The sequence below is a fragment of the Colossoma macropomum genome, unplaced genomic scaffold, assembly GCF_904425465.1.
Source record: "Colossoma macropomum unplaced genomic scaffold, Colossoma_macropomum, whole genome shotgun sequence".
NCBI lineage: Eukaryota > Metazoa > Chordata > Actinopteri > Characiformes > Serrasalmidae > Colossoma > Colossoma macropomum.
Window position 1 is genome coordinate 33,584,090 of NW_023494793.1, and position 27,651 is coordinate 33,611,740.

The 27,651-nt window shown below is 38.7% G+C and overlaps 1 protein-coding gene across 4 annotated transcripts in view; it reads right to left on the reverse strand.

Annotated features, from left to right (window-relative positions):
• ampd2b (adenosine monophosphate deaminase 2b) overlaps nt 1-27,651 on the reverse strand; it is a 41,199-nt gene extending 13,548 nt beyond the window's left edge. The window contains exons 1-7 of one of the 4 annotated variants that reach the window (XM_036579299.1): nt 27,504-27,651; nt 7,568-7,618; nt 4,700-4,821; nt 3,606-3,736; nt 2,371-2,439; nt 2,163-2,271; nt 1,503-1,689 (exon numbers count right to left, since the gene is read on the reverse strand). In XM_036579299.1, coding sequence (XP_036435192.1) covers nt 1,503-1,689; nt 2,163-2,271; nt 2,371-2,439; nt 3,606-3,736; nt 4,700-4,821; nt 7,568-7,618; nt 27,504-27,588 — 754 coding nt within the window. In that variant the 5' untranslated portion in view covers nt 27,589-27,651. Of the gene's footprint in view, nt 1-1,502; nt 1,690-2,162; nt 2,272-2,370; nt 2,440-3,605; nt 3,737-4,699; nt 4,822-7,567; nt 7,619-16,407; nt 16,466-23,107; nt 23,210-27,503 lie in introns of those variants that run through there. The other 3 variants (XM_036579301.1, XM_036579303.1, XM_036579302.1) reach the window with 3 other exon arrangements.

Sequence of the window (27,651 nt, forward strand, 5' to 3'; positions counted from 1 at the left end):
GGAGCACCCGGAAGAAACCCATGCAGTTACACAGAGAACATGCAAACCTTGTTCACCCAGCCAGGGAATTGAACCCAGGCCCTTCTTGCCATTAATAAGTCTTATAAGGGGATAGGGGAATGGAATACTGCATATTATTGTGGAATATTATTTGCCAGTGGAATATTAAGGTAATGGCTATTGTGTGTAGTCCTTCCTGATATCTCTTCTCTAGAGAAGCCAGACTGAAAACAAGGAAAGTTGCAAAGATTTAGCAAACTTTAGGCAAATCTGTTCTCGCCTTTCCTCACGAGAGAGGATGCCCAGGATGTTGAGATCATGCTGGTAACTGCCATAAGATGTTACAAGAATGATGTGACATGTCCTCTTTAGGACACGTTCCAACTGCGTCGATAAGGATTGAGTAAATCCAGCATGCCACACAGCCACTGCATACTGCAACACCAGTCTAATGTAGCCAATATATATGGCTAATAAATCAGTTTGAACAACGCTTGATGCGCTTAAGAAGAAAACTTTTTGCTGGCTCTTGTCGTCATAGCATTTACTTGCTCTTTCCACTGAAGATTGTGCTGGATGACAAATTCCAGTACTTTGATTTTAGGCATCACAGAAAGAGGAATGTTTTTAATTTGAAGAAGTGATGTAGGTGGTGGATTTTTACTGAAAGTTATTTGCATGGCCACACATTTCTTTTCATTAAGAAGCATGGAGTTGTTGGTGGACCAGGTGTTTAGCTCATCAAGCACATCTTGCAGGGTGGAAGGCTGCAGCAGTTGGCTAGTCTCCAGCTGGCTAATATCATCTACACATTTCCAGACTGAGCTAGGAGTATAAGAAAGAGCATCATCCATCAGGATAACGTAAAGGATTAGTCCAAGGAGAGTTCCCTGGGCCACTAGTGCACTCTTTGAGTTCTTTTAGACATAAAATCATAAATCCACAGGATTAGTTCAACTTCAGGCTGTACTACCCTACACAGGATCTTACTGACTACAGTTTTCTGGTCAACGCTGCCAAAGGCCTTACTAAAATCTGTAGCTACCAATGAACCAATGAATTGTCTAGAAACAAATGTAAAGTCCTTAAGCAGCCACTGAAGGTCAAAATATTCAGCAGTTCTTACCAACTGGGAAGTCAAAGAGATCCTAGCTGATCTAGCTGTGCAGGATGAGTTTTTGGTATAGTGATGACCACTGCTTCTTTCCACTGACTAGCAAAGAGGCCCTCCCTAAAAGAGGAATTTAAAATAGTGCTCAAGGGAACACTGATCTCACAAGCAAACTCCAGGATTTTCTGAGGGAGTGCATCTGGGCCAGAAGCCGTACCAACAACAGTATGTTGTGAAACTGTGTCAGTGTTGACATAATACATCAAACCTTTATTTTAAAAAAGTGAGGAAAATATTTTTTTCCATTATTGAATTCACATCTATAGCATTAGTAGTCATTACTGTTATCATTAGAAACAGTACTTAACAAAGAGTGAACTATTTCCTTTACCTGCAGTAACGGCGGTCTCAGGCACCTCCTCATACATGTTGAAGTCCAGCGGCCTGTCGCCCAGCTCCTGCAGGTACCGCGCTGTGGTCCTGCAGAAACTCTGTAAAGACAGAGCCATGTACTTCTCTCTGATGAACAGAGCCTTCACCACACACTTAGCAGCATCCAGCAGGTCTGTGAAGGGAACCTGGAGAGATGAAGTTACATCATTTAATCGTTTACAATATTGTAAATTAGATTATATCAGAGGCTTAACTAAATCTGCTTTAAATGAGGGTTAGGGGACGGGAGCTATTATAGTGTAGCTTTGTTAGCCATTGTTTCACCATTAATCAAGCTTAGTGCTCTCCTCCACTGGAGGTTTCATAAATAGCACTTTGTTTTGATGGCCCACTGTAGATGCTTTACTTTCTTTACCCCACATTTAACTAAATATGTATTAAAACCAATTTAATTTTTACCTAACCCTAAAACGAACACTCACTCTAATCCTAACCTGAAACTCAACCCAATACCTAGCCCTAATGACGCTGATAATCACTGGTAGTTTAATAATTTGAGCGTTTGATATGATATAGAAGATGAAAAGTCTAAATAAGTGTGACCATTCTGTCATTTTCTTCTTCATCAAACAAGATGCAGCTTTTCTTTCTCACTCACTCCACATTTCTCCTCTCCGGAGATGGTGACTCTCTGATATTCTCTCTCCGGTATGAGCTCTCGCTCTGGGTACATATCAGTGGGGACCTGGTTCTGCTCCTTCAGGTACCTTAAGAAAGACAAGAGGTGAAATGAGGGCTTCTCATCAGGTTTCGAAACACTTTTGAGTAAGAAGCGAAAACCAGTCAAGGAGAATCAGTGAACTCACTCCAGATCCGTGGCACTGTCTGTCTTCATAAACTCCTGCTTGGCTCGCAGGAGGATGTCAGGCTCAAACCTGTGAGATGAGGACAGAGAATGACTTTCCTTTGAATTTCAAAGACTACAGAAAGAAAAAACCTAAAAGGGAAAGAGACTTGAGGAAGAAAATGGTGATTTCAGCAGGCTGTGATGTTCAAACCAAAATGAATTTTGAAGGGTTTTAGTCCAACTTTACCTTGAGAACAGAAGACAAGCTTAACTGGTGTAAGGAAGATTTTGAAATCTGTGAATTACATGTCTATTCTTTGTAAAGGATTTCAAACAAATCCTTCCTTTTCTTAGGGGTACACTGATAAGGAAAGATTCTATATTAGGGAAAATAGTATTTTATTACCCTGTTTTCCTTGTGTAGCACAAGCAACGCAACCATTTGACTAAATGGCCAATTACAAAATGTGTACAACTCAACATTTGTGGCCCTTATAGACAAATCTGTTCAGGGAGTGCTTGCATGCTTTCTAACAGCTTTACAGAGCACTTTTTTTGCTATTTGCTCAAAGAAACAGTTAAAAAAAAGATGGGTTACATCCAGTCAGAGACTCACTATTTTAATCAGAATGTATCGACTCTCATATGGTCATTGTGACAACCAACAACTTTGTCAAACATATTTTATGTCAGTATCATGCAGCCCTAATAGATGATAGGAAATATAAATGGGTCTTTCACTTTTTTGTTGTTTTCATAAATAAGAGTTTTTAGATTTTTTCATGTTAAAATACTCAAGTTGTGTATCGCTCCTGTTGGAACGAACCAAATAGTAACTTTACAGGAGAAGGAAAAAACATGCTGTACTTTGAATGTAAGTCAATGGAACCAGACTTTTTTAGAAGCAATTCTGGGCCATTTCTTTTGGTCCATTCTTCATGAAACTTATACACAATGTAAAGGGCAACACACATTGTTGTCAAAAACTGTCAAGTCGTGTCTAAAAACTGAAAAACGACAAAATGGAGATACAAGGTTGTGCTCCAATTGTGTTATATAGTATATGAAAACACCACAGCTGCAAAGCAATTGTCTCCTCATGAGACAATAATGAAGGAAAGAATGAAGGAACGGATGGATGAATAAAATAACATGCTTATTAGCGTGCTGTGTGCTGAAGTCAGTGTCTGCATGCTGTGGTTGTGTGCTGTGATGAAGGGCAGTGGTGAGTGAGTGAGGGATGGACTTTATTACTTCACATCCTGGCTGATCTGTCGCTCCAGTCGTTGTCTGCGCTCCTCCAGCTGCTCTATAGGACTGTCCTCAGGAAACTCATACGGGGCGCTGCGCATTTCACTCTCTGCCAGACTGCGCGAGAACAGCTCCTACACACACACACACACACACACACACACACACACACACACATCCAGCACAAAAAGAATGTGGGGATATATAGATTTTTTAAATGTTTCCAGTAAAAATGAGTAAGTGTTTTTGAAAGCTTGCAAAACCTAAGCATAATCAAGACTGGCCAGGTTTATTGTACATAGAAATATTAATGACAGTGCTATCTTGGTAATAACGTCAAACCCCACACATTGCATCTCCTTGTTGTGATGTCAGCACTCATCAGCGCTCAGACGTTTCAGCTGTGTAAACAGCCTCTGGGACAAATGATTTTCAGTATGCGCTTTTAACAAGGAAAAGAAAAAGGTCAAATCATTATTTAGGCAAAACAGCCACTACTCCTCATACTAGGGACACGCCAATACGGGAATCGTAGGCCAATGCCAATACCCAATATTTTTTGTGTACAGTTGTATGCAAACGTTTGGCCACCCTGTTCAATTTATATATTTTGGTGATGTTCTTAATGAAAATAAGTTAAAACATCCTCTAAAGAGAACACACTTAAATGTGTAATTTCTCTTCAAATTCTAATGCACAATATCTGTTTATTTCAGTCATTATTTTTCCAAAATATTAAATTCATCATATACACTTGTGTATTAAAATGTGCAGAAGTGTGTTCTCTGTAGAGGGTGTGTTAACTTACAAATTTCACTTACAAAATCAACAAAATGTCATTTGACCAGGGGTGCAAACTTGCATTTAGCTGCACATATTCTGCCTTAGCATCACAGAAAAATATAACATCTGCTTCTGTAAGCTCACAAAAGCAGTAAAATGAGTAAAATGCACATATTTCAGCATATTATCCCAGCGTCGCCTACAAGCTTTCCTCTTTCGCAGTGCAATAAACACAGTGTAGCAGAATATTCCCAAAGTATTAGTGAATAAGCAATTTTCCCCACAGTTTTGACAAAGTATGATGTGGCAATCACCTCAGCAATTTCTTTGTATTTTCCATCCATGGAGGTCCGCAGGTCAATGGGTCCGTGTTTGGAAACCGGGATGCCAGGCAAGGAATACTGGGAAGTTAGGAGATGACGGCCACCGCGTAGATCTACCAGCAGGATAGGAAGAGAGAGACATTGCTTGAGAACATTTCCAGTACGTCCAAATTACGGTATGACAGACATGTGCGGAAAATAAATACCATTCCTGCTTTTGCAGTCGTTCCTGTTGTCCCACCGAAGAGGTGGAGAGACAGAAACGGGTCAGACACTGCAGGCCAGCCAAAGCTCAACAGCTGCTTGTGTCTCTAGTACAATGGAGCATTTGGGTGGAAGAACATTACTGTGTTTGTGTGGATGTTTTGACCACAGACTCAGGAACTGCTTGGTAGGCATTTACTAACCAACCAAGCCAACAGCTCCAATTCTCAACGTCAAATCTGATGATGAGGCAAATTTCTGTAGAGATGGTCAAAACCATTTGGATGGTTTGCTTAAGATTTGCTTCAAAATCCAGTACTAGGGCCTAAATTTCATATTTCAAAGCTGGGTTTTCAGCAAACTACCTCTTACAGTATTTCTACATCCAAGACATGTTTGTTTACAGGTCTCTTTAAAATCAACGTGAATTAGAACATAACACATTGTTCCTTCTGCACTAAGACGTTTCCAAGTAAAACACAGTATTAGAGGGGTCTCTGAGCTAGCTGAGTGTTTTTGCTGGATGGTAGGTGGGGGTGGTTGCAGGGGGAGGTGAAACCAGATAATACTGGTTAATATTATTTTTCTCATTATTACATTTATTATCATTTATGACATTTTGGTGGACAATTCCAGAGAAACAAGAATTTTGTCTTTTAAATGATCATATGTAATATGACAGGACACATTATTTCAGCAGAGTGAAGGGCTGCACAGGATGTATTGTTTTGCTAATATTGGCCTTTGTAATGCTGATTTCACGGAAGGCTGCAAAATGGGCTCTCTAACCAAACATAAAGTGTTCATAATGTGCTGGGAGCGTCCTGATCAATCACAGCCCCAGGTGAGAGTTTCTGTGGATGAATCACATTCACATGTGACATCTGGTCAAAAAAAAGCAATAATGCAGATCTTTAACCACGTTACCTGATGAGTTTCCCACTGTGCTTTACCACACTACAATATGAAGCAGTATCGCCACGGTCAGGTATTTTGTCCATATTGTTCAGTCCTGGGTGTGAACTTCTCCTCACCCCTCTGATCACTGCTGCCCTTCTGTGTGATATCAGCCTTCATACACTGCACTGTCTAATGAACTATTCATGAGCCTCATGAATATTACAGTAACCCGCACTCGCCCCTGAGCCACTGAGACACAGGAGCTGCTGCCCACCACCAAACACACACACACACACGTAATTACTATAGATAGTGCTGCTTATATGTTGTGTAGAGATGCACCGATATGGGAATATTTGGTCGATGCTGATATTTTTAATGTACATATCTTCCAATGCAGATAAACATTTATAAAATGCAGAAACTGGGACTACAACTACCTGGATTAGCATGACAGAGCAATATTACGTTTATTTCTGTAGGATTCATGTTTAGTTAACTACAACAATGAGTAAAAAACTATTACTAAATTAGTTTTATTAATACTAAACTATTACTATTACTAAAACTATTACTACTAGATTTTAGTTTTTTTTAGTTTTATTTCTGTAGGATTCAGGGCTACTGTAGTTAATTGAAACTATTGCTAAAACAAAAACTAGCATTGATAAAATGTGTTAACCGTGTTAACAGTTATAAAAATAAAAATGACAGTTCAAAAAAAACACGAAAACTAAACAAAACTATTATGTCCACTGCAAAACTAACTAAAACAAAATAGAATTATTGAGAAAAAACTTGTTTTTCTTTTTCAGTGCGCGAATGAGAGTTTAGAAGTGTATTTCTGTGTTTGGCTGTCTTTAAGGAAAGCAAGCCAAGCCAAGCTCAGTCTACAGTTTGCAGAAAAGTTTATTCAACCCTTATCACATAGATACTGACACTGCGTTCATCATAATACTGATAATTAAAACTAAAACAAATAAAAACTAAATTAAAACTATTATTATTCAAAAATAAAAATGAAACTAAACCTGTTAATGCACCCCTAAAATGAACTGAAATGAAAGTGAAATCAGCAGAATGAAAAACAAATAAAGACAAACACTAATGAAATTTTCAAAACTATAATAATCCTAGTGGGGTTATAAATACAGTAAAAATGAATAAAATTCAAAAGTTTTAGCACAGTAACCCATCATCAGCTAAACAGTCTGTTCCTCTGGAGTACAATGAATACCTCATTAAATATTGATTTGAAATGTCTGTTAAAATATTGGTCAAATCTAAGCATTTGTCTGATGCTGAACTGTTTCTGTAAGCGATCATGTGTATCTACTGCTGATGCTAGAATGCATAAGGCTTTATATATGGGAAATATGAGAGCAATGATTTCTTTTCAAATCAATACCAAGTAATACTAAAGCTAGTATTCCAATTCCTATAACTGATACAATATCAATATATTTTTGTCAGGATCGATATTCAAAAGAATTGGAGTTATTGATCTGCCTATCCCCAGTTTATATGCAATGATACAACTAAAGCACACAAAAATGGTACTGAATGAATGCAAAAGAACACAAGACAGATCCTGTTATTGTGAATAAAATAACAGACACAATATGGCATGTTCTACTGCTAATTACAGGGGAATTCCAACCCTTTTTCAAAATTTCTGCATAATTTAGTTATAGGGATGTATTAAAATCATTCAAATTGTTTTGATGTGAAGTGGTTTATTTTAGAGAAACTTACCAGCTGAGACTTCTTTAAAGTGGTGCTGATTGGAACCAAGCATCCCAACATCTACAACACAAATGTTGTCATTTTATTTCCCATCCAAAACAACCTACACACGTCTTCTGAGTTTTTATATGTAATATTGATAATGTCATAAAAATGTCTCAGGTACCATAATTTTAATATTTTTCATTATTTTACCATTATCAGCATTACATAAACAAGATCAGAAGACATGTAAATTCACTGATCATTTTTGAATAGCAAATAAAATGGCTATATATGTGTTGTAGACATTGCGACCCCTGGTTCCTATCACTACTGTACAGAAATTCAAGTTGGTAAATTTCTCTGGAATGGAGAATTTTACATAAAACCACTCTGAAGGACTTTGTTTACATCTCAACCACTGAATTAAGCAGATTTTTTTTTTTTTAAAAGAGTGGAATCCCTTTTAATCCCTGCATTTTCCTGTATGGCTCTGTTTCCAGTGCTGCAGGTATTAATCTCAAGCAGATTAGGGCAAACTACTGGGACTATAATCATCCCAGCCCATCACTGCACTGAGCTTTAGATGAAAACATCTGCAGCAAATAATGGTGTTACTGCAGGGTGATCTGAAGGAGTCTTTTAATACAGGAATAAAGTGGAACTCCACCTTCAGAATTTCCAAGAAATTTAGCAGCTTGCTTGAATGAGTCATACCTTCTCTTTACTTCTTACATGTCTATGTTTTTATGCCAAGTCCTTAAATTCTATAACCTGTTCACTTCTTCTAATAACAGAACACTTTACACTGTTAGAAATAAAGGTTCTGTGCAGGTATGTTTTTTGTTCATCAAGGTACAAACAATGTAAATGTACCCTCAAAGTTACCCTCATAGGTCTATTTGTGCACCTTAAATAAGTTTTTCCAGTGTAAAAATACATATTTGTATCTTTTCATAACCTAATGTTTTAAAACAGAACAATCAAATAAAAAGCCTGGAGATGAGGCGGGCTGTGTGGAGTCAATACAACTTAGAAAATATAATTTCAATGGATTATGGGACAATTTTGTTCCCTGACTAAAGGTACTGAGATGTACCCTTGAGGGTACCACCCCAGTTACAAGAGGGGAACTGCCCCAGAGACAGTTTTTACCATTTTTCTAAGAGTGTATATATCTACAATGTACATATTGAGACTTTACTACCTAATAAGAGGCCTAGAGTTTAATGGGTGTGTCAGAATTGCCCAGGCTGCAGCCAGCTGGAGCCAAAGTGATGAATAATTTAGTCATTTGGCCAAACTCCTACTTGGTGCTATAAAGTATTACCACACCCCTATAATTTAAAGGAAAGGTTCAGTCAATAATGCTATAGTTGATGACAATGAATGACAGTGAATGATCACTGCTTACCATATTTCAAATGACATCATGCTCATTCATGACTATTAGCTTTCATGTAATATTAGCAACATAAGCATGCATGGTTGAACTACCTTAACTACATTCTTAACAAAAATGATCATAGTTCTAAAACAAAGGGTTCTCTGACTTGTAACAATAGTGATGCTATATATAGGTTCCTTAAAGAACCATATACAACAGGTTTTCCAGGGTAGAGAAGAATCTTTTAACTGAACTGAGTTGATTTGAATGGCTCTCTGAGTTGTTCTCATGGTTCTGTATATATATAACATTGCCTTTATTAAAGAACCTTTGAAAAACAGGGATAAGAACAGGAATACAGTACTAAGCAGAGATGTATGTTGGAGTCATATGACTTAGACTCAAGCCCGACTCGAGTCATGAATTTGATAACTTTAGACTCAACTCGAAAATTGAGAAAGACTTGTGACTCGACTTTGACTTCAACACCAGTGACTCGGACTCTGACTCATATTTGAGCAACATGACTCGGAAAGACTCTAGAATCTTCTGACTGCACACAGTCGATTATTTTTCATGTGAATTAATTTACTGCTGTAAACTGAATAAACAGCAATGTCGTCAAACGTCTGTTACTGTGCTTATGCTCAATTTTTGTTTACTTCGGAATTTCGGACTAGGGACTCGCCTTCACTGACTCGGGACTTAATCGAGACTCGACTGTCTTGACTTGGAACTTGAGCGTGAAGACTTGAGTCTTACCTGTTACTTGCAACTTAGTGACTTGTTTCCACCTCTGGTAATAAAGTTACTACTAACTAATATTATCTTCACAATTTTATATAGTATGCTACTTAATCATAAGATGCTATACGTCCAGAACGATTATCATTCACTAGTAATGCAGCTTAAATGTACAAATCATTTTATATTATAGACTGCGATGTATTAAAAGCAGTGGTGCTGCAATATGTAAATAGCTGAAACTGTACAAACCGACTGTGTTGTTGAGATATTATGCAGAAAAGCTCGGTGACCAGATTGCTCACTGTCAGGCAGCTCTGTGCTGTGCATTTTTGCTCAGTGATTTAATTGAACACGATTAATGTTGGGGTCATGAGGAGAGCACTTAGCTAGTTAAAACGTGGGGGCTGACGCTATGGGCAGATGGAGAGGATAATTATGACAGTGGCAGTTCATTATCAGAGTACATGGGGAGACAGAAGCACAGCAGGTGAGCACAGATTCTCTCTCTGTCTAGCTTTCTTTCTTTCTTGCTTTCTCTTTCTCATTACAACACCCCAATTTCATACCTCCCTATAAGCTAAACGTGTTATTAGTTAACACAGGCCTATTATTACGCCTCCAAAGTACTCTCACACATTATTATATCATTTTCAACCCTGGGATGAGGGACAGTGGGGGAGTAAGAGTAAGATGAGAATGCGTATGCTGACTGCAGAGGGCCAGTGTAGGGCTAGCCTACCGCCACAGACAGATGAGCCTGCTGGGTTATGTCTAATCTCTTAATGGCTGCTATATTTGGAGCCGCGGCCTCCATGGTTACGCAACACCCATCCTCTTCACAGGATCACCACACAAAAGCCAGAAATGAAAAACACACTCCACTCACTCTGACTAAGCCGGCTGTGGACCATAAACATGAACAACAGAGGCTACAAGAAATGGAATTCTACTTCAGAATCAGACCAGGACACTAACATAAACCAGTTTAGAAGGGTGGCCTGTAGGAGCCTTTGATGTGAAAATGCAATTTCCTTTGAATAGCTTATGAACGACCAAGCATAATAGCTCATGTCTTACACATTTATTGTACTTTATACTTTACCCCTGAGGTCCACTTTCAACAAATACTCCTTAGAATCAAACAGGCTATTTGATTCTAATGAATATTGATGTAAGATGAATGGCTGCTCTGTTATGCCTCATTAGAAAAGCACTAAGAGATGAAACACTCCTTAGAACTTCAGTATGAATGGGCAGGGCTAAGCTGCTGTAGGCTGACTAGGTGGAGATATCTAAATAAGTGGGTTCTTGTGACATCACAAAAACAATGAATTCCAAACAGGCTGTTTTTTTACAGCTTAGTTTCCATATATGGACTGTATGGACTGGGAAGTAAATGGTATGTTTTGAAACTTTAACAGTGTTTACATATTGCTTCAAACTCCTTTATTATTTTTTTTTTTTAAATGTCTTTTCCATCATAGATCAAATGAAAGATCAAATGAATTTGTTTTTAGGGCTGAAAACAAAGAACTGTGGGAAATATTACAATCTGAATCTCAAAATCTTAAATTTACAAAGCTTTTTTGTGGAGATTATGGTTTCATGAATACGTTTTAACTGACCTGCTCTTTGTTTACAAATGTTAATGTAGTGTAATGTTAATTTATAACACAGTTGTAAAACAGCGAGTGGTCAAAGCTCAGACTTATTACTACCTGTCCCCCCTCTCCTCTCCCAACCCGGAACTACACAGAGGGATCGAGGGGAGAAAAGGAGCAGGAGGAGCGGAGAGAACGAAGAGATATTGGGGAAATGGGACAGCTGATTCCTTTCAGTGTCCTTACATCTGATGTCGAGTACTGATGAGCTGAGCCAGTCACACTGTTGTAGCCTCTAATACTCCTGCATCCAATCACGGCTGCTCCACAGAGCCAGCTGATTTACTGTGCGGTTTTCTACTCCATGCTTTTTTATTTTGTTTTACACCAAGTACAAAATACACAACACCAGAGATTATATAACCACAAACAAAGCACGGAACTGAAAGTATAGTAGCTCCATGTTCGTCTGTCCTCTCTAAGTGTGCATGCACTTTAAAATCTGTAAAAGACTTCCTGGGTAGCGTACACTCATGCATCCTCTGTTGGGAAGATTCCTCGGAGGGTGTTAAAAGCGGCTTCACTCGCCCCCTCCGGTACTTGGACAGCCGGTAAAATGGCATCACAAAATCGGTTTACAGGTCATGGAGGAGAGGAGGACAATCGGTATTTGGATACAGCCTATATATCTTAAGCACTATTCAGATGGGATTAGTTTTTTCATGGCAAGGTGGGATAATTTTATAAATTAAATGGGAATAGCTACCCTGCTAGAAAACATACACCAGCATAGCTTTTTCTTACTTTAAGAAATATGCCTGAAACAAACAAAATTATTTTTGAATACAGCAAGATAATTTTACTTGTTAAAGTAAAATTACTTAACCCCTTAAACGGTTTGCATTGAAGTCCCTGTAGTTACTGAATAATGTGCCGTAGTATGTAATAAGCCTACAAGTAATGTAATAAGTCTAAAGTAAGTCAAATAATCCTGATAATTTCACAACGATCTCAAAATGAGCAATATTACACATATCAATTAGGATGTGTGGAGTCAGTGCCACTGAAAAAATATAATTTCAGTGGATTATGGTACAAGTGACACGAAGGGTACCGCCCTAGTGACAGTTAACTGCAGGGTACTGTTCATAAGGCTACATGACACCTACTTAAGCTTGTCATGACAACTGTCCTAACTCTATATAAATGTTCAAAAATGCTTATTCCAATAGACATCATTTTTGATCAGTTAGCTAAAGTAGCCTTTATAACAGATGATGCTTATTGGAATAAGCATTTCTAAACATTTATGTAGGGTTATGTCAGCTGTCATGACAGGCTTATATAGGTGTCATGAAGCCTTATGAACAGTAATCTGCAGTAAAGTGTTACCAAATGTTGCTTGTACACTTTTAAAACTGATGTGTTAAAAAACAACACATTCTGTCTCTAAATAGACAAATCAATGTGTTCAGTTGGAGACACATTTTGAGTTACTTTTAACACAAATGTGTTGAAATATTTCTGTGCCCAGTTACGGAGAACACACTTTGGGTTACTTTTAACACAGAATGTGTTAAATCAGAAAACAGTGACACAAAAGTGTAAAAACGGGTAACACAAGTTAGTGTGCTGTTATTTAACACATCACTTTTTAGAGTGTAATTTTCCTTGTATCATTTTGTGATGCTGAATATTGTGTCATTGGTTAAAATCATGTGATCCACAGCACGACTTATAACAAAACAAAAATACTGCACTATACTGTTGTGTTGTTTCTTTAGGTCCCTTTAACTGCGTTTCCCTAACGAAGAAGTCCAATAGTAAATGCTTCTTTAAGCAAAACAACAGCTTTTACCTTGCGATCATTCATTGTTTGCTCAGCGGAGCAGCCTATCAGAGCAATGACAAGATAATTGTTGTGGGCATCATCATCCAATTCTTAGAACTCATTTTGTAATTCATCTTATTGCTAACTTATTTGCATAACTGGGGTGACCAGAAGTGTGGCCATATGTCACTCTAAGATGGCACTGGTCACCCTTTGCCACCCCTTGGCTCTGCTCTCAAACCGTGTTGAATTAAGCAATTTCAAGAAGACTAGCTTCTGTAGTTACTGACACTGTATGTATGAATTAGGTAACATCATGCAAAATTTAGCATAACTAAAGGCAGTAGATTTGGCACAGATAAAATTGAAACTTGTTTTTTATCAATACAAACTTTGAATACCAAACATGTTTTAGCTGATCAACTACATTTGAGATAAGAAAAAAGTTCTTGAATTAGATTTTAATGACTGACATCCTAGCGGTCACAAAATTGTGTGGCTGTCCACAACCCCCTGCACTATTAACATACAGTAACATACACTTTCTTTACATCAGAGCATAAGGCAGGGAGACAGGAAAGATAAACAGAGCCAGATCAAGCCTTGGTGTTCAAAGTAGAAGCTGTGACCAGAGTTTTCCCTCCCTAGACTGACTTTAGTTTAGCCCCTTAACAAGCAATGGGCCTGCCGGCGGGCACTGTATTTAATTATAATTTACTTCTATAACCAAAGAATAGCTCCATTAGTTTGCATTGAAGTCCCTGTAGTTACTGAGTAATAATCCTTTGTATGAAATAAACGTGGAATGTTAAGGGTTTAAAACAGGCCCTGCATCAGCACTCATACTGTCAAAGCCACAATGCCATCCTAAGGCTAGGAGAGCAGTGGTAGTGTGCTGTCATTCTGAATCAGTCCAACCACTCTGCATCACTGTGGTGCCATAGTCATTTAGCCACTGTGTTATTGTGTTCTCCCACACAATGGAAAAAGTTATTACTCAGATTCTTACTATAATAAGACCACAGGGCCTCCACCCTATTTTTTGCCCTGATGAAGAAGGCGCTTAACTATAGGATTTTCATGCCATCTCCATCAGTGTAAAAATAGAATCTATAGCCTTTGGGACTCAAATTCTTACTACAATATGACCACATGCCTTAAGCTTTACCCTATTTTTACACTGATGGTGAAAGTACTAAATCCTCTTCTTAAGCTCGAGATCCTCTGATGGACAATTATCCAGAACAAATTGAAACTGACCCCTTCACTTAATTTAAAAAACATGAACACGTACTTTATATGCAAAAAGTATAAACTTATACTTTTTATATGCAAAAAGTATAATATAAATAAACAGGTTTATAACAAACAGCTTTTTTCCATCACTATTCCACGAACCACATAAACAGCAGCTTACATTGATGTGTTTACATATATTCCAGGCTGTCTGACCTCAGGGAGAGTTACTGAAGGCTGCAGGTGACTTTGGCTGCTAAAAGTGGCAAATTGATTCACTGCACTCCAATTCACCATCAGTATGGATGACATTTAGCTCCTCTGTTTCTCCACAAAACGCAAACAAATACTCCCCAAAGGTGTCAGTGGGAAAAACTGCCCACCATTGCCCTGAGCAATCTGCACCTGACCTATTGCTTAGCTTAGCAGGCAGTGCAGGCAGCGTGAGATGAATGCAGTTTGTTTTTGTTTGTTTTTCTGGAAGGTTTTGTAGATTGTAACTGTCTAAAAGAAACATGTATCTAATTTCTTTTTCAGTTTTGAATTTTCTACATCGTTTGAGTATAGCAGCTGTCTTTAACATGGGGTCAGAATTTCTTAATAAATATAGATTAATACAAATGGTCCAAAATTACTTTGACTTATATTAAAAGTATAGAACATTTTTGTTTTCTCTTATCATTTTAGGGATATTTGGGTTTTTTTTTGGCCAGTGACAATACAAATTTTTTATTATTTCCTTAAGGCAATCAAATTTACAATTTTCTCCTGACCCTTAACATAGTTGATTACTTAAAAAACTAAATGTAATTGAGTCAACAGTGTGTTGCACAGCACTAAAGGCTGTGTAAAAAGCTTCCATTATGTGTTATCTTCATTAGCCTTCTATATCCTATCTAAACTAGAGTAGCAAACTTCAGACACTAGCTATGTCTTGGCTGCTTGACTAAATTTCAGATAAGGGGTGCCAAAGGCAAACTGTGCCGAATTACATCTGGTATCTGAAGTTTGCTTCTTTATTTTGCACCTATGAGGCTAATATAATAGAAGTCTATGTCACCGAGAAAAGATCTCAGGTGACATAGACTTCCATTACTTACTAGCAAAATTAGATCCGGCAGGAAATGAAAGAAGCAAACTTTGGGCACCAAGCAGAACTCGGCAGAGCGACTGCATTTTGGGTAAGGGCAAAATTGTGTAAATTAGTTTTTTGGCCAAACTGTTTCTTTAATAATTTGGCAGACAAACAGTGATACCTTGTACCGCTGCAGTCTCTCAATACTGACATTTTGTGGAAACATCAGTCAGTCCAGCTTTAGATCTCTAAAGATATAGCACCATCTGTTCTTATGTGAAACACTTACACACAAGCACAAAAAATGAGAGCACTTAATCTCTTTCCTCTCAATCTGCATCATTGCCATTCACCATTAGGGCTTCTACTGTGTTGTCAGCAAGTGATACAGTGCTTGCCTTCTAATATACTCATAACTCTACTCTCAACACCTTCACAGAAAGAAAAGAAAGAAAAGAGCACAATCAATACCCATCACTGTGAAATACTCTCTCTCTATTCTCTATTCTCTATACTCTATTCTCTCTCTCTTTCTCTCTCTCTCTCTCTCTCTCTCTCTCTCTCTCACTCACTCACTAAACTAGATATCTCCCAGGGGAAGAGCATGAGCTGACAGCATCACAGCTGAGGGCTTAGAGATGGAGAAAATGGGGAAAGGGGAAGGAGAGAGGGATAAACAGAGAGAGAAAGGGCCAGAGAGAGGCTGTTGGAGAGCAGCCGTCTCCTCGAGGCCTGAACGACCCCAAAATAGGCTATGTTAGCCACTCAGGGAAGGCTACTGTTTCTCTGTCATAACACAGGTTAACATGGTTGGGGTAAGGAGAGAGAGAGAGAGGGAGAGAGAGAAAGAAAGAGAGAAAGAAAGGGAGAGGGGAGGGGGAACCACAACAGACAGGCACTCTAAAACAAACACATGTCTACAACAAAAGACCCACACATTCCATTTTCACTCCCATTCATCCATCCATCCCTACATACATACATACATACAGTAAACACAGCTGATGGGGCCGATGCACTCCACTCCCCCCTCTCTCCTCTTCCTGCTTCCTGCCAGCTGTCTCAGGCAGCCTCTGTCTCCCCCTTCTCATTTAAATATCTCTGACACACGGCCAGACCGTACCACCTGAGCTCCGAGCCGGGGGGAGCCGGACAGCATCTTTAGGAAGAATGGCCTCTCTCACTGCCTCACTCCCCCTCTACTCTTCCTCTCCATGATGCATTCTCTGATGACTGCAGTGCATGTGAAAATGCTGGAGCTTGTGTTTTCACACACACACACACACACACACACACACACACACACACACACACACACACATACACACAGATCTCCTCGTGTGCAGGGTGGAGGTCAACAATGTTTGCTGGTCAACAAACACACTTTACAGCAGGACATGCCTCTCTGATCCCCAAGAACCACCATCTGCTGAAATGCAATACTTTTCAGTTTTCTAGCAGAGATCTTACAGCAAAGTATCTTATTATCTGAAATATTTATTAAAACAAGGCAGTATTAAACAAACATGTTAATGAAGGATTATGTCCACACTGGTTTATCTGTTTTTTTTTTACAACTACAAGCCTTTTGTCTATTTCTTGGCAATGCAGAATGTCATTTGCACTGGTATCTCATTTAGACACACTGCTGACGACAGTTTTCAGTAAATGTGACCATGGTAACAAAAAAAATATGACTGTTAATGGCTTAAGCGATTAATGATGATGTCTAACATTCCAATCCAGGATAATCCAGTCAAAGAGAAACATTTCATATGTTATAAAAATGAACTAACTGCCTTTCATAGATGCCTGAATAAATGACCATATTGGAACAATGGAGCACCTGCACCCCGACTTTTATTTGGGTGGGCAGTTTAATTCTGTGCATTTAAACGAAACCCTGACATTCAGCGCAAATCAAATAACTGCATGAACATAAGCTCAGTTTAACAAACTTCCATGAATTATAATTGCATAAATGTGTGTATCTCTTGGATTTTATCAAACTACCCTAAAAGGAGCAATGAATATGTCTCTCTCTTTACTGAGAGATTTTGATTCCGTATGTTGTGTGAGTAAGACGTTGAGTGTATAACAGAGAAGAAATTAGTTATTTGGCAGACAGACAGATTCCAGACAAAATATATTAGTGGGTTAAATTTAACTGGATTATATTTGTTGTAACCAGTAGTGATTGTTTTGTGCCATTTCATTCAGTGTCTTGCAGTCGGCAGCAGAGTGAAGATAGCTCACTATCTTCTTGCTATTGTAAAAATGAGTTAGCTAACTAGCTAATACAATGTAGAGTGTAGTTTTTAGCTAACGTACTTGGCTTGCTAGTGTTGGCTTTTTTTTGCTAGGGGTTTTGGGACGACTAAGTCATACAAATTAAGTGAAGTTAGTTAAGTTATAAGTTATAAGTTATAAGTTAAGTTAATTGACCCTTATTAGTCCCACAACAGGGAAATTTCACCTCTGCATTTTGACCCATCCATGTAGTGAAACACCACATACACACTAGTTAACGCACACACACTAGGGGGCAGTGAGCACACTTGCCCTGAGTGGTGGGCAGCCCTATCCACCGCGTCCGGGGAGCAGTTGGGGGTTAGGTGCCTTGCTCAAGGGCACTTCAGTCGCACACAAATTAAATTGCTGGAAAATAATAGACCAGCTCAATGCTAACTTCCTCACCTCTATTTCTGCCTCTTTGCAGAAAGAATGAGACAAAACAAAGAGACAGGTCAGATGTTCTAGGGCTGCTAACTTTTACATTTTTGTCAGATTGAGATTTCAGTGGGCTGGCCTTGGGGTAGACAGTTGGGGGTATACAACTTAAACACAGCTTTTTAAATATCTGTATACATAGCCACTGAAATTCCATCTCAAATATTACTAAAATAGTTGTATCTCCTTATATCTTTTATACAAATATAATTTTTGCTTCCTTACCCATAAAATAATAGCCTCATTAAGTGACTTGATGAAAAGTGACAACATTTAAGCTTTCAGAGGAGCAAAGACAGTCCAATTACAGAGAATATAGACCAGTTACAATTAGTTAGTTAATTGTAAAAAGGAGTGCAGTATGATTAGGCTTATCGGTGCAGTAGTGGCCCTCCAGTGCAGTTTATTTTCTACTGCAGTGTTTGAACAACGCTAAGCAAACTCCTCAGTAAATACATTATTAAAGTCTGTTTCTATGCAGTGCCTAATATGACAAAAGATGTGCAAGGAAACTTGAAGAGGAATGAACGTTCAATATGCGAATGAAATCAAGGAATTGAGTGACTGAATCTGCGTAAGAGATGCTTAAAGTTTGTATGACAGACGGCTTTAACACTCCTTCCTGTTTGGCTTGTAAGTAAGACAGAACTGCATTCATTCTGCAGCATAAACTATACCTGCTATATGTAGTAATGAACGCTGCTTGTTATTAATCATGTTTCGTTTAATGACCAGGTCGATTATTTTCCTTCAGTTCTAGCCCATTTGGTGTGTGTTTAGTGAAGGTGTTTCTCTACTTTCTGACAAATGAGTATTCGATAAACTCCCTCTTAAGTTCCCTGTTGCTATGGAAACCGGTCTCACCCCCACTGATCTTCAACACATACGGACTGGCAGTGACTAAGTAGCTAGCATGTTCTCTTCCTCTTGTATTCTAGTAAACCGCCGTGCCGGTCCAGACTGTTTATAAACAGTGAAAGCTAAGCAATATTAGAGTGTTCAGATTCATCAGTAGGGTAAAAATGTGTGAGAAATGTGGAGTGGGACGTGAGAACGTGAGATTAGACTGAATTGCGTGAGTCTCACGGCCAGTGCCTGATGTTCACAGCCTGTCTGCCCTGAAAGTCAGCAGCAAAATGAAGCTAGCTATTGTCTTGCCACTATCAGTGTAACGAGTTAACTAGCTAGCTTTTTAATGCAGTGCAGTTTTAGCTAACAGCGTTAGTTGGCTAGCTAGCAATAACTAGTTTTTTAATTATTAATAATTAGTAATTAATTAATAATTAGTAATTAATACACAAAATCTATTAATTCCCTCACATGTGTTCCAGCATGAGACAGAAAGAATGAGACAGAAGAAAGAAACAAGGGTCAGATGATGTTCACAGCCTTTTTTATCTAAAGTGTAGCTAAGTTCAGTCAGTGAACTGAAGATCTTGCCAACATCAGTGGTAGTCTAGTGAGTTAGCTACCTAGCTTTTTAATTTAGTGTAGTTTTTTATTATTAATAAGTCAGAAAGAAATAATTACTAGACTGGTTCAACATACATGCCCACTCATGCGTGTTTCTCTTTTTTAAAGAATGAGATATAGCAAAGTGAGCAGGACGAGACATGGCTCGCTGATGTTTGCAGCTGTTTTAGTTCTAAAAGATAACTTGCTATGTTCTGATAACAACAGAACTGTCATGCTGAGATAATGAGTAACTTCAAGTGTTTCTGGTTGAAGGTGGTAGTTAATCATTGTTTACATAAACTACACAGGCGAAGACACTAAGAAGGCCAGTCAGGGGCACATCATGTGCAGGTGAAACACAGGTTGGTAAAATACCCTTAGCTTAACCTGGAAATTAAAAAGCAGTGGCCCTGCCTTCTCTCTTTCTCTCTGTTCCTCTCTCTAGCAACTCTCTTTAGAGACTAGGGCTGGGAGTTGATATGATGGCTGCTTCACTTTTGACCATTTATCCAGGATCAATGAGCTTGAAAGCTTGAAAAGTGAAACATTTTACAATGGCTTGCAGTGAAATTATAAACATAACCAGCTGGCATTTTGCCAGAACAATCAATGTACTCGATATAAACACTAAGTTACTTTTGCCCCTCTCTGTTCTTGTTTTTTTTTTTTTTTTTTCACCCGAGAGGGTATTCCTGCACTTCAAAAATATGATGCAAGAATGAATAAATGAATAAATACTATGTGGTTTCACTTTTTTAAAGAAAGCTTTAAGACTAGCTGGTGTGATCCCATGAGTCAGTAGCACTTAAACAGATGTAAGAAGCCTTTTAAGTGAAAATTCATCTCCTGTTCAAAAGATCTGAAGATGTCTAACCAGAGATCAAAAGGCAAAGTGTCTCTCATATCTTAAAAGGAACTAGGCCCACAGACAGACAACAGGCAGGCAGAATGTGCACTCATTCTGATGAAGTGGCAGGCATCTCCCTGGAAAACACACACTCTTATCTGCTCTAGTTAACCTGTAGCTGATGTCTAGTGTACCAGGTGGATTGCTGAATGTTGAGCAGAGACCTGAACTGGGCAAAGCTTTGCAAAAATTTTGCAGTCATCACACAACGATGCAGTGGTGGAGTGAGCATCAGTTTAAGTGTTCTCTTTAATACAAGTCTCTTGGCCTTTCCTGATGATGAAATTATTCTAGACTTTGTCTAGATTGTTTTTTTTAAGGTTTCAAACTTTCTATGTTCACTTTTTGCTATTTGTAAAGAAGGCTATGAACTGTGGTGGCTAAAGAAAAGATGAAATGCATGATTCAGGCAGACTACATTAAGCAGAGAATAAGAGTAATGAGAGCAACAAGAACAGAGAATAATTATCTACCGACTCTGGAATATTTTTCCCTAAAGCAGAATTTAAAATTTAAAAAGTCTATATTAATTTGACAGTAGAATTTTCATACTTTTCCAATACATTTTCTGAATTTCTATACTTTTCCAGACGATTTTCACTGCTGCAAACTTGTGAGTATGTTGAGAGGAACTGCTACCTTGATTGACCATTTACAGACCTCAGTTCCAAAAAAGGTTGGAGATATTTTTATATTATGTATTTGTGTTTGTAAAGGGGTATATCTACCACTGTGTTACATCACCTTTCCTTTTGAGGACTGAAGAAAACGACTGATCCAGTTTTAAAAGCCAAGTTTTTCTTCCATTATGCTTATCTTCAGCTGTGCTTCAACTGGACGGGACAGCCATTGTCCTAATTTGCACTTCATAATGTGCCACACGTTCTCAATGGGAGACAGGTCTAGACTGCAGGCAGCCAGTCTAGCACCCACACTCTCTGATTACACAGCCATGCTGTTGTAACGTGCAAAATGTGTTTTGCTGTCGTCATGTTGAAATAAGCATGGACGCCATTGCAAAGACATCTAGAAGGCAACATAAGTTCCCCAGGCTTTGGCCCAGTTTGCCAAATACCCCTGCTATTCAGGGGGTCCCATGTTGGCTGGCTGCTCACTCACTCACCATAGCGGCACTGATGCTTCAGTGGCAGCAAAATGTTTGGTTTAACAATTCATCCTCTGGAATTTTTTCTAGTTTGGTAATGCGCTCTTCCACACGTTATCTGAGATCTTACACATCTCCTCTTCTGTCTTCAGTCGAGTAACAGTTCACTTTTTCACCAATTGGGCAAGTTTTCAGATTTACAAATATGTTACAGCATATTGTAAGGTTTTTCAGAAGTATCCCGCCATAGTTACAGTTGCTAGGCTATGAAGGACCAACTGGGTGAGCCAGTCTGCTACAGCGCCACCCTGAGACAGCCCAGCACTGTATCTCTAGTTAGTTAAGAATACCAAAGACAGAAGCTTGCTGATTGTAGTTGGAGCAGATAAACTATGAGCTTTCCCTGAATCAGTATTTGAGCATCTCTAATGGACAGCATAACTTCATACGTTGAGATATTCAGGGGGTCCAAGAGGTTGATTAGGGGGTCCCAGGCCCCCTGTATTTTGCATCTTGCCTTGTACACTAATACGACCCCACATCATAACAGACCCTGGCTTTTGAACTTTATGTTGGTAAAACTCTGGGTGGTGTTTTTCTTCTTTGGCCCAGAGAGCACAACATCCACTATAAATATAAACATTTCAATCTGTAAGACTAACCTGTCATACCAAAATACATATTTCCACTGCGCATTGGACAATTTCAGATGACCAGTGCTTTTTGACAATGTTTTTTTCTCTGAGTATTCCTCAACCCATGTAGCGATATCCATCACGGAAGCATGCCAGTTTTTAATGCAGTGCTATCTGAGGGATTGGTGGTCATGGCATTCAGTCTTGGTTTCCAAGCTTGCCCTTTACAACACAGAGATCTGTCCTGATTTCCTGAATCTTCTGATGATATTATTCTCTGTAGAGGGTGACATAAAATCCTCACCGTGGCTCGTTGAGGAATGTTGTTCTTAAACTGTTGGGTTATTCGCTGGCACACTTTTTTGGAATTGAGGTTTGTAAGTTTGGGAAACCCACAAAACAAATATGTAAATATTCATGATCTTAAAATAAAATCAATGTAAAAACATGAAGTAATAGAATGTTACAATTCAGTGGCAGTCAATGACTCTAATAACGCACAGCTAACACTGTGAGCCCTTGGTGTTTCCAGCCTGCTAATAACTCCATCTAGTGGGCATCACCACATATCTTATCCACACAAACACAAAGTCCAGTTTATTCCTAAAATCTCTTAAAATGCTGCTCTATAATGAATCGACCAAACCTTAGCACTGACAAAAATAAGCAAAAATGATTGGTCACATTTTATTTTGTTGGTTAGGTTTAGTGTTAGAGAAAGGTTTAGTTGAATATATTAGATATTCAGTTGAATGTCAGCTAAAGATAAGGTGGGCATCTACAAAGCATCCACAATGGACAATCAAAATAAAGTGTAATCAAAAATTCCTAACTGATAGCTCCTCATTTATTTCCTACCTTGTGCTGGTGGTCCAGTGGTTTATTTATAACAGAAGAACGTGGACTCTGATAGATACTATGATGAGAGAGGTTATGAAATCTGCTGGGAGTCTGAGAGAGAGAGCCCTTTAAAATTCCACTCCTCCTGCACTGCAGCAGAAGGGGAGGAACACAGGAGGAACCTACTCAGTCACTCCTACAGGGGTCAAAGTACAAAGGTCAGCAATGAATAGAATAACACTAAGGTGTGCCATATAGAGACTAGAAGATAGGCCCACTGGCAGAATGGACAGGTTCTTCACCATATTGACCTTCGACCTGATGTTCACACCAAAGTTCTGATCAAGTCTGTGAAGCAAAGAACACTTAACCATTATCTGCCTACCTGTGATCTATGATCAAGAGAGAGGAAGCATCACGTCCAGTCCTAAAATTTACAAGTTAGGATTGTAAAGTGCTAAGGACCCATACCCGAACCTTTGAAAGGCAAAGGTCAACTTGTAGAGTATCAGTAGGCAACCGGCAAACAAAACTGTCATTTTAATCACCGAAATAGAAGCAGACTTGGGATATAAAAAGAAACCTGTGGGAGAAGAAATTAGCTTTTAATTATTTTGGTAAATAAAACTGGACGAACAGACATTACACTAAAGTAGTGTTGTCACCACTGATTATATAAGTAATCAAATAATTTACTGATTATTTTGTCAATTAATCAAACAGAGTTTAAAAAGAGCCAAACAAAAACAAATAGACTAATCGGAATGATAGCAAACCATGCATAGTCTTTCAGAGATTCCGAAATATTCTATGAAAGATGCTTAAATGAAAAAGTCTTCATTAAAAAAATTAATAACTTTAAAATGCATAAAAATAGATGTCAGACTTTGTTTCTTACAAACCCAGTTCCAAGAAAGTTGGGACAGTATGTAAAATGCAAATAAACACAGAAAGCAGTAATTTGTAAGTTCACTTTGACCTTTATTTAAATGAATAAGTACAAAGACAAGATATTTAATGTTTTAGCTTTTAAACGCCATTATGTTTTGTAAATACATGCTCACTCTAAAAGTGATATCTGCAACACGTTTAAAAAAATTTAAGACTAGAAACATTGTAAAGTCTTCCAAAAATCATGCTTAGGTATAAAAGGATCATCCAGGAAAGGCAGAGTTGGATAGGTTGAGACTCGCTTCTTTGCCAAAAATGCATCAACAGTTTAAAAATACTGTTTCTCAAGGAGCATTTGCAAGGACTTTAGGTATTTAACCCTCTGCAGTGCAGAATATCATCAAAAGATGTATGGAATTCGGAGAAATCTCTGTGTGCAAAGGGCAAGGCCAAAAACCAATATTGAATGCTGTGACCTTTGATCCCTCTGACAACACTCCTTTAAAAATTGACATGCTTCTGTAATGAATATCACCACAGGGGCTTTGAAATAGTTTAGAAAACCCTCGTCGGCAGACACAGTTTGTCTACAAATGCACTATGCAAGCAGGGCTAAAGCTCATATCTGTGATGGACTGACGCAAAGAGGAAATGTGTGCTGTGGTTGGTCCACCTTTCAGATCGTTTTTAGAAATAATGAATGTCATGTTCTCCAAAGAGGAAAAAGACCATCCTGAATGTTACCAGTAGCCAGTGTCTGTCATGGTCTGGTGGTGTGTTGGTGCTAATGGCATGGGTAATACACATTTTAGAGCAAGATGTCCTGCCATCCAGATGACATCTTTTCAGGGACGTCCCCGCTTTTTTCAGCAAGACAACACCAAGCCACATTATGCACATTACAACAGCATGGCTTCATAGTAAAAGAGACCAGGTACTAGACTGGCCTGCCTACATATTTGCATTATCATCATGCCAAAAGTAATTAACTACCACCAATTACTTGACAAGATTTATTTTAATCTACATTTTTACCCCATCCTGAAAATTACTGTGTGCAACATTTGTTATATGAGTAAATGTTTGCATGAAACTTGACAGGTGGCCTAGTGTTGCTCACTGTACAGGGAAGACATAGATGACATTATAACAGTGTTCAGTGGAACTATGACATACATTTAAATGCCATACCTGAACACTCACATTAAACATTTTATCAATTACATCTGGTGCCTCCAATACTTATGGCGGTACCAGATTTTATTAAGGTGACATCAAATAGTCTACTTTAACTTGGCACTAAATTGAATCTGACATTTAGGTATGGTTCTCCAATAAAAAAAAACCCACTGGACTTGGTGAGTTATGCTTTTGACAGCATTTCACAGCAGCTGGTTGGTGTCTAGTAAAAGCAACCATTTTGTCTACCTTGTTCCTCATTTCAGTCGTGTGATTCACTTTGTATTTGCTCCATAGACAGTTGTGAGGCCATTACGCTGTCAGGCTGGCCATGCTGTAATCACACATTCGGGAGGAACCTCCTACGCAGTAATCAGTGCTTCATTGTTGATTGTTCAGTGGGCGTTGATTGCCTAAGTGTTTCTCTAAACAGTTTCTAGGCATTTTGAGGTGTGAGCAGATTTTTTTGGTTTATAATATTTGATGAACTCTGTGAAGCTGTGAAGGCTCAAAGTATTTTTTCGGTAACACTATACTTGAACCCTTCTACATAACACTGAAATGACCATGCCATAAACATGCCTTGGCAGCTATCATATGCTGTCATGAGCTGTTAACAGTGTCAATTCCAATTACTGGTAATTGTCATGACATATGCCAAAATGTCAGGGACTGATTGTGGTCTTGCGAGGCCCCCCACACTCCAACCTTAAAAAAACAATAAGCAAACAAACAAAAAGACCTGAAAGATGATATTAAACAATATTCCATGGTTATGTATATTTTGTCTAAGGGCTATTTGTTCATCTAATCTGCAGTGGATGGTCCAAAGTATTTGGGCCCCCTCTAGTGTTGTGGTCTGAGACACTCCAGGGCCCTCGGCGCTCCGCTGTGCCCTGGTCAGTAGTCCATCCTTGGATGCTGTGACAGCTTGTGTCTAATTTGTGCTAAATGTACTATAGTTAGCTGTCATGACATCAAACATTGACATATGACAATTATGTCAATGGTAACATAACATTGTTATGTTAGTGGATATAATTTGTTAATCTGAAAACACACGAGAGCTGCCATGAGATTTTTATGGCATGGTTATGTCACTGTTATGTAGCAGTGTTTAAGTGTTACCATTCTGTTTTCTTCTCAGCATTTATCTTTTCAGTAATGCAGAACAAAAAAACAATTTGCTCAGCATCACCATAATCAATTCGAATCAGCAGATTTAGTCTTCTTCAGAGTGCGAAAATGAGGCACCTGCTCTGTGTCGTGGCTTAGATAATCACTCCACCTCTTTACCAGCACTGCAGCGTGATCAGATAATTCACGCCTCAGGGCTGCAGGCAATTTTGCTCACGAATACGAACGTACCCAGACAAACATGCTGCTCAGCCTAATACACTTTCAGACTTACCTACGGAAGAGAACAGACCCCATAGCATATCTTCATGTTTTGAGAACAAGGGCAGTAGTTACTACATTTTACAGCATGAAGTAAATTATAAAGTGTAGTTCTGTATGTCTATGTTCTAAGAAATGTTAGAATTTTTGATGCTTAACTGGTGTAAGAAACTACAAAAACGGTAAATATGTAACCTTTCTCTTCTCCTCTTACTAAAAAGAGGGCTTGGGGGACTGTATCTTATGTAAACCTTGTGTAATGCTTACTTGACCAGTTGAGGATCTTTGTATATAATGTTTAGTAGACCAGGTTAGGATTTATAAGGTATTTTCAATGAACATCTGAGAACCCATGTATGACAAACCTATGTGTTTCTGGCAATCACATTAAGCATGAAAGTGCATGTCAAAAATGAGGCATTCATGGTGGTATGATTTAGATCACGTCAGCACCTGAAAAGGTATAGATAAGAGCAGGAACTCTTGCATTTCTACCAGGAGCTGCTCACCATACACAACCATTTGTGAAAGCTCTCTCAGGAAAACATTTACAACACATTGTGGTAGCCACATTTGGTTTTGTCTGCTTGTTGACTTGATTATGTTGCTATTTTCCTCAGTAGAGACAGTGCAGGGACCATTCTTAATGGACCAGATAGTATTTTCCTCCTCAGTAGAGCCCATCTTTTGCACTAATCAACAGGTCTGTTCTCTGTCATGCTAAACTCCATAGACAGGGCCCGCTGTGACTTTGCCAGCACACAGCACCCTTACATGCTTACTTATTCTAAATTCTTACATGCAAAATAACAATAGTTCCTGTTCTGGGTCTCTACATACAAACTGTACTCATGCATTCAGACTTCTTATGAAATACATGTCCAGAAATCCATGCAGCTGTGTAAAAAGCATCCCTTAAATGCAATCAGTCAGTGGTGAATCTTACCTGCGCTGGCGGTGTACTGCAGGCTTCCCCTCTTTCTGAAGGGGGACGTGGGTTTCTGTTTACCTGGGGGCAGCTTCGACGACATTTTGCCCTGTGTTTGTACGGAGACGGCTGAGATGTTGGTCAGCAGGCACAGAGGAATCCTCAG